We start from the raw sequence: 12,259 nt of genomic DNA on the forward strand, positions 1-12,259 counted from the left end.
TTATATAAGTTTAAACAGGCTAGCCCAACGAGCTTGGCCCATTTTCCCAGCTCCAATTGGGGGCACTTAAAGAAAAACACTTATGTACACATGTACATGTTGTTAGTTTATTTTTAATAACTAATTTTTTAAGAAATAAATTATAACTTCTAGAATACCATTAAATGATAATCATGTATGGGAAAATATCAATAAAGACCCCTTGACCAATTTTATCTAAAATTAAAGCCCATGAATTTTTGAAATATCACTATAGTCTAAGGGTTCTAATTTGATATTAAATTTCAAATAGAAATAATAAAATTGTCCCTCATTTAAATTAATATTATAAGTGTCTTACTTCACTTGTTCATTACCCTATTTCACTTGTTCATTTACTTAAAAAATTTTATTAATTGTCCTATTTTACTATATTTCATTCCAAGTGTTTAAATCATCTTAAGATAACTAGTTAGTTCATATATTATATATTATTCATTTGTTTATAAACTGTTGTTCATTATCCCCTTCACTTGTTCATTACCCCACTTTCACTTGATTTCATTATAGGGAAATGAACAAGTGAAGTAGTGCAATGAATAACATTTTATAAGTAAATGAACAACTGAAGTAGGGCAATCAACAAGTGAAATAGGATAGTTTTGATGTTAATTCAAATTAAGGGTAATTTTGTCATTCCTCTCATAAATTTAATATCAAATCAAGACCTTTAAATTGCAATAATATTTCACGAATTTAGGAATTTTGATTCAAAATAAGTCTGGACAAGGAGTTTTTATTGACATTCTCCCATCATGTATGATAGCATATCAAAGTACAAAATTATACCAGATATCAAATATATCAATTCTAAAAGAAAAGTATATAGAATATATATTAATGTGTGTGTGTAAGAATAAAAATTAATGATATACAATAGGGGAATAAAACTAATGGAGCTGAGATTTGTATTTGCTGCTTGAGAACTTTTTTAGAATAAGAACATATGCATTAAAACACAAAATTTAAATGACTTCATAAAATATAAGATGAAGTAATTAGATCATAAGGGGAAAAAAGAAATGAAAGACACTCATATGAAACTCACAAAGTAATAAATCTCATACACCTGTCACTCTTTTTCCCTTATTTTGAGGTTTAAGGTCTAAGAAGGCGAATGGGAGTCTTGGTCTCAAACATGCTAAATTACAAAACCTCGCTTTTATGATGAAACTTGGATAGGATTTGATCAAACATGATGCTTTGTGGGTGTAGTTCATGCGTGAAATGTACAAATGTGGTGAGGATATTTTTGCATAATATTAAAAACCAACTAGGGATGGAGAACTTGGAAGGGAATTGAGTTTGGGAAGAGATGATGAAGAGTGTGGAAGGTGGATTGTTGGTTTCCCCCCTACGATGAGCTCATTAAGCATGTCAATATATCAGAGCCCACAAAAGAATTGGAATCACTAGTAATAGATTATATCTCCCTTTCAGATGCATGAGATTGGAGCAAGTTCAATGGGCTTTTATCGAATTCTTTCTTGGAGAAAATTAATGACGTTAGCAGGCTCGGAGATGATAATATGGATATATTTCAATGGAGATGGGTGGCTAATATGGTGTTTATAGTGAAATCAGCATATTAGAAACTGATAAACCTAGAGGACACAAAATGTAGAGGAGGTTGGGGTAATGTTTATTAGAAGAGGAGAATGGGGATCTTGGTCTTAGACATGCTAAGTTAGAAAACCTCACTTTTATGATGAAACTTGGATGGGGTTTGATCAAACGTAGGTATTTGTGGGTGCAATTGATGCATGAAAAGTACAAGTACGGTGAGGATATTCTGCCTACTATTAGAACACAATGCTGGGGGGTGTTCAAGAACTTGCAGTTTGGGACAAGAAGGGTGTGGGATAGCGGCTTGGGGTTGGAAGGAGAATATGATTCTAGCAAGATTGTTAGTTTCCCCACCATAAGGAGCTCATTGAGCATGTCAGTAAAGCAAAATCCAAAGAAATATTGGAGGCACTGGTAGAAGATTAGATCTTCCCTTCGGGTGTATGGGATTGGAACAAGTTCATTGGGATTTTACTGAACACTGTTCTAGAGAAAATTAGTGAGAAGAGTAGGCTGGAGGATGACAATATAGATATAACTCGGTGGAGATAATCAGCTAATATTGAGTTTACAATGAAATCAGCATATTGGAAACTAAAATATCCATAGAAGATAGAACTTAGAGAAGGTTGGGTGATGTTTGTTAGAAGGAGAATACGGGTCTTGGTCTTAGACATGCTAAGTTACAAAACCTCACTTTTATGATGAAACTTGGATGATATTTAATCAAACATGATGCTTTATGGGTGTAGTTCATGAGTGAGATGTACAAATATGGCAAGGATATTCTGCCTACCATTTGAAAACAATGGGGGATCGAGAACTTGGAAGGGAATTAAGTTTGGGAAGAGATGATGAAGGGTGTGACAAGGTGGATTGTTGGTTTTCCCACTATGATGAGCTCGTTAAGAATATTAGTAGAGCAGAGCCCACGAAAGAATTGGAGGCGTTGGTAATAGGTTATATTTCCCCTTTGGGTGCATGGGATTAGAGCAAGTTCAATAGGATTTTATTGAATTCTATCCTAGAGAAAATTAGTAATGTGAGGAGGCTTGGAGATGGTAATATGGATATATCTCGATCGAGAAAATTAGTGAAATCATCATATTAGAAACCGAAAAACCTAGATGACACAGAACGTGTGGAGGTTGGGGTAATGTTTGTCAAAAGGAGGAGAATGGGGATCTTGGTCTTAAACATGCTAAATTACAAAACCTAGCAATTATGATGAATCTCGCGTAGGGTTTGATCAAACACAACGATGCTTTTTGGGTGCAGTTCATGTGTCCAAAATACATGTGTGACAAGGATATTCTACCTACTATTAAAACATAACAAGGGGTTGAGAACAGGGAAGGGATTTAAGATTGGGAAGAGGCAATGGTGAGTATGGTGGCTTGGCTATGGAAAAAGAATACAATCCTAATAGGATTGTTAGTTACCCCACCACTATAGTTTATTAAGTATGTCAAATATAACAGAGACCAAAGAAGAATTAGAGGTGTTGGTAGCAAATGATATCTAATCATCTTCCGGTCAATGATATTGGAGCAAGTTCAGTGGATTTTTACCAACTTCCGTCCTTGAGAAAATTAGTGAAATGAGGAGGCTAGGAGATGGTGATATCGATGTACCTCGATGGAGATGGTCTGCTAATAGGGAGTTCACAACGAATCAGCATAATGGAAACTGAAAAATCCATAAGAGAGTGAATGTAAAGGAGGTTGGGATGATATCTATCAAAAAAAGGAGAATGAGAGTCTTGGTCCTAGACATGCTAAGTTACAAGACTTGGTTTTTATGACAAAACTTGGATGGGATTTGATCAAAACGCAGGAATGCTCAGTGTAATTCATGCATGAAAGTACAAGCGCAATGAGGATATTTTGCCTTCTATTAAAACACAAGGGATCAAGAACTTGGAAGGGGGAATTAAGTGAGGAGAGAGACAATGGAGGGTGTGGCATGACAACTTGGGCAAGTTCAGTGGGTTTTTACCGAATTCTGTTCTTGAAAAAAATTAGTGAGATGAAGAGAATGGGAGATGTTAATATAAATGTACCTCAATGGAGATGGTCCGCTAATAGGAAGTTTACAAATGAAATTGGCATATTGAAAACTAGAAAATCCAAATGAGACTGAACGTAGAGGAGGTTGGGATTGTGTCAGAAAAAGGAGAATGTGGCCTAAATATGACTGTATTTGATCGGACTATAATCCACTTGAACTTTATGCCACTATTGGAAATGAAACGACCAATTTAATCATCAAGAAAAAAGATAGGAACATATGATACAAGAAGTCCAAAGCGGGGAAGAAATAACAAGCATGTAGAGTACCAGATATTTGTCATTCACAACCAAAACTAAAAAGTTCAAGACCACAGTTAAGCAAAATTTGTTGTCAGACAACAAATATATGAATAACCAATGCAAGCCCAATCAACAAAGCATATAGGAAGTGAAGGATGAACCGTGAAGAACACAAGAAAATGTATAGTGTAATGAGTGAGCTATTCTCAATGACATGTTTTAAAATACAAGTGATTAAAATTGTTCATGATTACTTGGTTCAAAATGAAAGTTATCAATTTTACATTACACGTTAACGCCCCGTGCAATTTTTCCCTACTTCGCATGAATGCAACGCCAGGGTCGGTCACTAGTTTCAAAGCCATGTGAAATAAAACATGGGCATATATAATCATAAACACAGTAACCCTAAAGAAAGTCCATCAAAAAAAGGAAAGGAACTAATTAAACGCCCTTGAGGAACACGCTAGTTAACACATTCTTGCACTCCAGAGACGCTTTCAACAGTTTGATACCCTGCAAGTACAAAGTGGGAAACAATATTAGAAAGCAAAATACAAGACCCCTCAAAAAAACCATAAAGCAATACACCATGTAAACAATACAAGTAATTAATTAAGAGATCATCATCCATGCCTGTTCCATGTCTAACTCAACGATCCTTTCTTGTAAGGAAGTAATATCTTTGATGTTGAACTTTGACAACAAAGTGATGGTTGAAATAGTAGACATGGGACGAACTTCAAGATCATCCATTACAGTGTAAGTCACAACTTCTTTCACAAACCCACCCTCACCACAAGTTTTCTTCGCTGTAGCTTTTGTGTTATAGCCAGAACTGGAACTGGACGGTGCAGAACTGGAACAGAATGAAAAACTGGAACCGGATGGTGCAGAACTGGAACCGAAACTGAACAGAGAACTGCTACCGAACGACGCAGAACTGGAACTGTACTGTGCAGACGCTGATCCGCCAGTATAATTGCCATGATTTGTTGCTGGCAGAAGAAGATTTCCAGAGTATAACCAAGTGTTTGGTTTCAGTAAAGCATCCTTGTCACGAATTGGGTTCAACCAGTAATCATCACTGAGATTCTCAACGCTTTCACAGAGCTTGCCAATGCAGCCCAGCATGTCGTTCTTGGTTAGAAGGCTTGCGACTGTGCCAATAGGCAAACGAAGCAGGTTGAAGAGGAAGTCTATGAAGTTCTTTGATGCTTCGGCGAACAGAACTCTTTCGTTCTCTTGATCAATAAGTAATTTCAGGCTCAGTTTGGTTGAAGATGCTGATGATGATGCCATAATTTGTCACAGCAACTGAAATGAACTAAGCAAATTCTGCTGATATAGAATATGTACAGATTCCGAATGTTTCTTTGACCAATCTGCATGCCACCAAGAATTAAAAGGGAAAAAAAACATAGATAATGAAACTTATAAAATAAATAGCCCAAAAAAAAAACCCCCTTATATTATAATTTGCTTGCTCCCTTCAATATTATAAGAGATTTTTGTTTCAAAGTATCATTTTAAAAATATAAGACATTTTGGGTTTTTCACAATACTATGAATAAAACCTTTCATAATTAATAAGGTTTTTAATTAAGACAGCCTATTCAATAAAGGTACACATGAAAATATGTGTAATTTTAAAAAACAATTAACTAATTCGTTAAGTATAATTCGGTTAAAAATGCTAAAAATGATATTTCTTCAGTCATACCAAAATAAATTGCATTTTATTCTTTCTGATCTAATTTATAAGTCACTTATGGCATGTTTTGTGAGAATCAAGAAAACTTCAAAACTCATTAATCATGTTTAATAATATATTTTCTCTCATCAACATTTAATAGGGTAAAAGAAAACTTATAATAAAAAAATCAATGAAATGCCTCATAAATGGATTTAAAAAAAAAATCTCTCTCTATTTGACAAATATAATTGAAGAAAGTACTTTTAAAAACAAGCTAAAAGTATTAACGATAAGAGATACTCACTCTGCTACTTTTTACAACAGACAAATAGCCACATTATCAACTAGGTGTTGGTCCAATTGCAACAAGCACGCATTCACATACTGACAAGCAATCATACATAATTAATAAGTGGCAATTCAAGTTCCTCTCAACAGCTATTTTTCTCTTTTTCTTCTTAAATCTTATTTTCATTTAGGTCCCTTAGGTGTGCAGAGAGAATTCAAAGCTTATGGTCCTTTTTCATTAATAATAAGCTGCATGGGTCTTTGAGTGAAATTTTCCCTTTCAAAAATATCTTCATTCAATAAAGGTTAAAAAAAATTAAATAAGGAAATAGTGAGGCGTAACATTGAAATAAATTTCATTAATAAATTGTTATTTAAAAGAAAAATGTTTCATTGTATAACTTGTAGAACATATCATTCACGATTTCACTAATAAAAAAATATAAAGAAGAATGTGAATGGAAAATTACTTTAACAAGATAGAATGAGTATGATCAAGATCAAAGAAAAAAGATAAATGAATATGTATTGAAAAAGGAAAAGATAGAACTTGCTACATTGACACTCTCAGACGAGCTCGTAAGTCAAGCGTGCTGGGCTTTTTTAGGCTCGGCCTGAATATTCCTAAAAAGTCCAAATGGCCAAGTCTAACCCAAATTAATCCGGGCTTCAGTCTGGTCCAAATACCCGCATTAAAGGCATCATCTTTTTTTTTTTTTTTTTTGCAATTTCAGTGCTGTTTTCTCACCTAATAGCATCAAAATAATGGTTTTCAATACATCAACCAACAAACACAAGTCCAAGTTGTAAATAACAATCCAACAGACATCCCAATTCCAAAATAACAATCCAAGTCCAACATACTAGTTCAACATCCAAAATAAACAATCCAACAAAATAACAATCTATCAACACATTCAACATATCACCAGAGTCAAAAAATAACAAGAACAATCAACAACACAATCAAAGTTGACCCAAGTCCAAGTCCTGTGGCTCTTCCTGACCATCATCACCATCCAAAACTACAATTGCACTCTCAAGCATTCAAGCACTCAGATCACGAGCAGGGATAAAATCATTCAAGCATTCATCCTTCATCAAGCATTCAATCATATGAATTTCAGATGTAAGCCAACAATATACTAGTAAGCATTCAGATGATGATCTAGAGCAGAGATAAACGCAGAAAGCATTCAATTCAGCCATTAGATCCATATTCTACTTTCAGAGAATGCGCGAGAGAGGGAAAAAAAAGAAGAAAACCTCTTGGGATCGTGGGTCCTGGCCGTGGGATCCGAGCATACTGCAGAGAAGAAGAAGATGGTCGCCAAGCTGCCAAGCAGATGCAGAGAAGACGGGGATGGTCGCCGAGCTGCCGAGCAGAGAAGGTTCTGCGCAAGACAGTGATTCGGCGGCCGTGAGTTCTGCGCGAGGCGGCGAGAGAGAGATATGAAGCTGAGAGGCACACTCGTCTTCGCCTCGACTCGAGCTCGACAGAGAAAGTGATGACTGAAGAGATCGAGTGAAGAAAGTGGAAGAAAAGAGAACACGGACGCCTAGGGTTTGACGTTTGCGTTTGCGCGACAGCTCGAGTGACGTGAAGACTGAAGACTGAAGAGAACGGGCCACGCGTACGTGTTTAATTTCGCGGAGAGGCTGAACAAAAAATAAATGGGTGTATTTCCTGGAATTTTTTTCCAAAGCGCTTTGGAAGGATGGAAATAGGTTGAATTAAACTAATCTTTAATCAAATAAACTTAAAATTATATGATCAGTCAAAAGTTTAAACAACTTACATAAAATTTTTCTTACAATTCAAATCTAAGTTTAGCTTCACTTAATTTGAAAACTTATTAAAAATAAATTTTTTAAATAAACTTACATTTTAATTTTCAATATCTTAAATATATTTTAAAACTATTAATATAAATATATAATATTTTTTATCAATAACAATATATAATAATTAAAAGGACTTACCAATTATAATACAATATAATAATAAAATAATAACATTAAAATTAATATATAAGTTTAATCTTAATAAAAACATAAGTCAAAAAAAAAAGATTGATCAAAAATTAAATTGTGAAACTAACGTGTGTATAATATATTATAGCATATATACATGCATGTGGAAATAGTTTGATTTATTGAACTTATAGGCTAGTCCTTAAAAAATTAAGTTAGACCTATTTAACTAAATAGGCCTAAATAAATATTTAAATCTAGTTTAAGCTTATTTAATAAATAAGCTAGATTGAGCCTAAAGTAGGCCAAAATGTAAGCCCTTATGACCTCTTTTCACCCCTCGTACTTGTTACAATATACTAATAAGTAGGGCAAAATTATTCTTGAGTTGTTTTTCTAATGAGCAAAAATCCTTTTTTGTTAGTCAGTCGTTAGTTTTTTTATTTTTTACTAACATGGCATATGCACAAGTCCACGTACAATGACATGCAAGACTTTAACCATATTACATGGTGCTAATTTATTCATGAACTTTTTTAATAGAAGAGCTAGCACCTTAAAGTTTTTTTTTTAGAAACGTTGAGCATCCTTAAATCTTTTTAAAATAAAATTTAATAAGTATTGTTAAAATATTAAATATTTTAATACTTAATAATTTAAATATTATTATTTTAAAATATTCATTCAAAATTTATAAATTATTTTTAAATACTAACAATTCAAAGTAATTCTTCGTAAATTTATAGATAACTTATAATATTTTTATATACCGGTTATATTTTTAATATTGATTGAGTTTTTAAAATTTTTTTATCATTCTCTGTAAGTTTTTTATCAACTAATAATTTTCATCCAAAATATTACACCACCAAATTTAATATTTTAATATTTTTAATATTTTATAATTTTATATTAAAAATGAAGAGAATGAACCCCTAAATTAATGGAAAGATTTTTTTTCCTCATCTCTTCATTATTATCTTATTAAGTGACATTTTTATAGTACATTAATGGGATAAGCAATATTTTCCAAATAAAACATTTTTTTGCCATATTATTGGTCTTGATCTGTCATGCATGTTTCTAATTTTATCTCTAATGTTATAGTATATAAAAAGTATTAAATTTGAACAGTATAATATATTGAAAGAAGATAGTTAGTTAACCAAAAAAATTATAGAGAAGAATATAAAAATTTAAGAAATTTAATCAATATTAAAAATATAGATAAGTTTTCACTCAACAAAAGGTATAATGATATGGGTGCTATCTTTGAGAATATTTATAATTTATAAATTTTAAATGAGTATTTATAAATAATAATATTCAAATTATTAAACATGCAAATATTTAATATTTTAGCAATATTTATTAAATTTTATTTTAATAAAACTTTAAAGTATCTAGCATTCTTAGAAAAAAATTTAGGATATCTAACACTTATAAACAAAGAGTTTAGGAGCAAATCGGTACTAAAGAATATGATCAAAGTCTCATCTTTTACTGTATGTTGACTCCATGCACATGCCACGTAAAAAAAAAACAATAAAGATAACAATTAATTAATAGAAGAGATTTTTTTACTCCTCAAAAAAATAATTCAAAATAAAAATTACTCCACTTATTACTACAAGATGCCCAATACTTTTTAAAAAATTTAAAAATAAAAATACACCTTAACCTACAATAAATAAATAAATAAATAAATGTGCAAGTATTTGAGCTAAGTTAACCATAAACAACCTAAATAAATGCAAAATATTGTAAAATATTTGCCCAGCCTTAACTTTTTTAAGCTTATTCCCACTAGCCAAACTTAAATTTTTTGTTAAATTTACGGGCTTATTCCTAGATGGCAAGAAATGCTAAAATGACAAAAAATATTGGGAAAAATTACATTAAGACTTTCAATTCTTTAAATTACTCCCAAGGTCCTTGGCTCTTTTCTTGGGGAATAAAGCGTCATGACAAAGTTGCCCCTTCAAATTGACTTCTCAATTATGGATTGACACTTGTGATTTTTTTTTTTCATACCTTGCAACTTTTTTTGAAAGAAAACCTTATTACTTTAATTTAAAGCAACCTGAAAATAAGTAATTAATTTTTTTATATAAAACTTGTAATTTTTTTATACAACTATATGATTGAATTAGATTTGAGAATTATTGAATTTAATTAGAGATAATTCTATCAAAAATATTTTTTAAAAACCTTATTAGTACGATATAAGGCAACCGATGACATTTATGAATTTCTTTTTGTATAAATTGTAAATTTAAAATAGAAAAAATGACAATAAAGTTCATCTGAAATATATAAATAATAATTTAATTTCTCAAAATGTCATAATTTCTCAAAAGTCTTTAAAAAATTTTCTATTATTAATGAATTTATATAAATTATTAAATTACCTTATTGAAAATAAATGATTCATAACTTTCTTTCTTATATTCACAACTTTTTTTTATATTCACAACAATATAACAGCAAATAAAAAATTTAACATGCGAAATTGTGATTTACTATTATATTGTTGTAAATATAAGAAGGAAAGTTGTGAATCATTTATTTTCAACAAGGAAAATTTGATAATTTATATAAATTCATTAATGATAGAAAAGTCTATAAAAACTTTAGAAGAATTATGACATTTTAAGGGACTAAACTATCATTTATATATTTCAAATGGATTCCATTGTCATTTTTCCTTTAAAATATTGCAAATTTTCAATTTTCCACCCTTTTAGCTGATTTTGAAATACATACAAATTTCTTTTGTGCAACTTGTAAACTTTTGTTTAAAACAAAAAAGAAAGTCGAGAATTTTTAGCCAATCACTTTTGAAATAGGCAGTTAAATTTAAAATAGACTGGCTTTAATTTGATTGAATAAAAATATATTAAATAAATAAAATTAAATATTTAAATCTTATCCTTTAAAAAAAAATAGTTTCACTTTAGAACAGACAAATATCCTCATTTGGAATCAACCTGATCATGTAGTCCCTCCTTGTAACATATTACTTCGACGTTTCTTCTTCTTACTTCTGGCCTCAGAAAGCAGTCCAAATGCTTTTTTTTTTTTTTTTTCCTTGGTTTCTTTATTTAGGGTAGGCAAAAACTCCAAATCCTAATGAAGTAGAATTTTACAAGAAATATATATTAGACCCAAATTAAAATAGCTCTCTTGGCGCAGAGTCCATTGAATTATGACAGATGAGTTCATGCAACAGTTACATAAAACTATTTCACTAAATAATATTTCAAGCTAAAGACAGCCAAATTCTATCTAATGCAAGGTTGTGTTTGAGATAAAAGAAATTTGAGGGGAAAAATATTGACAAAGTAACTTTCTTAAAAAAGGGATTTCCTAATTTTTATGTGACTACTTGGATAACATTAATAATCAATTTTAGAAGCCACACAAAAGCATATCCAAGCATCTCTATTATACATACATACATATATATATATATATATACATATGAAAATTAATTATTAACTTAAAATCATAATAAAAATATTCACACACCCATATTAATCAATTTTAGCTTTCCTATTCCGGTAGGAGACCTCGATTTCATAGGTCACATCACAAGTAACTCTTATTGCTTAAATAATAATTCCCTCATATTCTTAGACGTCTAATTCTGTACTTTGACTAATTTTTTCATCTTCAAACTTAACATTCCCAATGCATAGTAATCCACAAGCATTTTGGCCGCAAAAAAAAAAAAAAAAAAAAACCATGAGCATTCTTTATCCCTAAAGCCTACAAGAAATTTTCTAGCTAAAAACTCTTGAAGAATTTCAAACTAGTTCCTGCAGCTCAATGTTGAACGAAGATATGTCGCTTGTGAACTGATCAAGTACTGATACCATCCATTTTGTTTTTCTTTGATCTGAGAAGACCTCATTTGGTAAGTACAATTTTGAAATAAGGAACTAGTGCACCCTACTGATTAATGAACTTTCTAGTTTTCTACGTACAATGCAATCAAGAGAAAGGACGTGACTGACCTGAGAAGAAACTGAAGTCTTTCTTTTCTTTTCAATTATCGAATCTGGGTGTAACATTCCCAAATTATTACCCTTCAATTTAATTAAGTTGATAATATTTTAAAGAAATTTCAGGGTATTTAAATACATTAAAAAATGATTCATAATTAATGAGGATTTGGAAGATAAGAAATGAGCTGTTTTTGCAATCAAAGGTGTCACAACCAACAATCAACTTTTTTTTAAGTCTCCAGATTTACATTTTTGAGGATTAGGTGACAGATGTTTCTCACCTAGCTCCTCACCTCATTTCTATATAAGGTGATAACCTATCAAACCCCAAAATATTTTCAGCGTTTAGAGAGAAGGGAGAGAGAGATTAGAGT

The 12,259-nt window shown here is 31.2% G+C and overlaps 1 protein-coding gene across 5 annotated transcripts; it reads right to left on the reverse strand.

The window, feature by feature from the left end:
* Positions 1–4,099: 4,099 nt before the first annotated feature.
* On the reverse strand, positions 4,100–7,525 carry LOC129292284 (uncharacterized). Of its 5 annotated transcripts, XM_054929863.1 has the most exons (5): positions 7,168–7,524; positions 6,459–6,649; positions 5,918–5,997; positions 4,554–5,302; positions 4,100–4,433 (listed from the first exon to the last, which is right to left on the reverse strand). In XM_054929863.1, exons 4-5 carry the CDS (start codon positions 5,217–5,219, stop codon positions 4,362–4,364), a joined length of 738 nt encoding a protein of 245 aa, XP_054785838.1. In that variant the 5' UTR covers positions 5,220–5,302; positions 5,918–5,997; positions 6,459–6,649; positions 7,168–7,524; the 3' UTR covers positions 4,100–4,361. The 5 variants fall into 5 exon arrangements, with proteins under 5 accessions (XP_054785838.1, XP_054785839.1, XP_054785837.1 ...); XM_054929864.1 differs by lacking the exon at positions 6,459–6,649; XM_054929862.1 differs by lacking the exon at positions 5,918–5,997.
* Positions 7,526–12,259: the final 4,734 nt, after the last annotated feature.

Source organism: Prosopis cineraria, unplaced genomic scaffold, assembly GCF_029017545.1.
Source record: "Prosopis cineraria cultivar Desert tree isolate PC_DT_omini unplaced genomic scaffold, ASM2901754v1 PC14, whole genome shotgun sequence".
NCBI lineage: Eukaryota > Viridiplantae > Streptophyta > Magnoliopsida > Fabales > Fabaceae > Prosopis > Prosopis cineraria.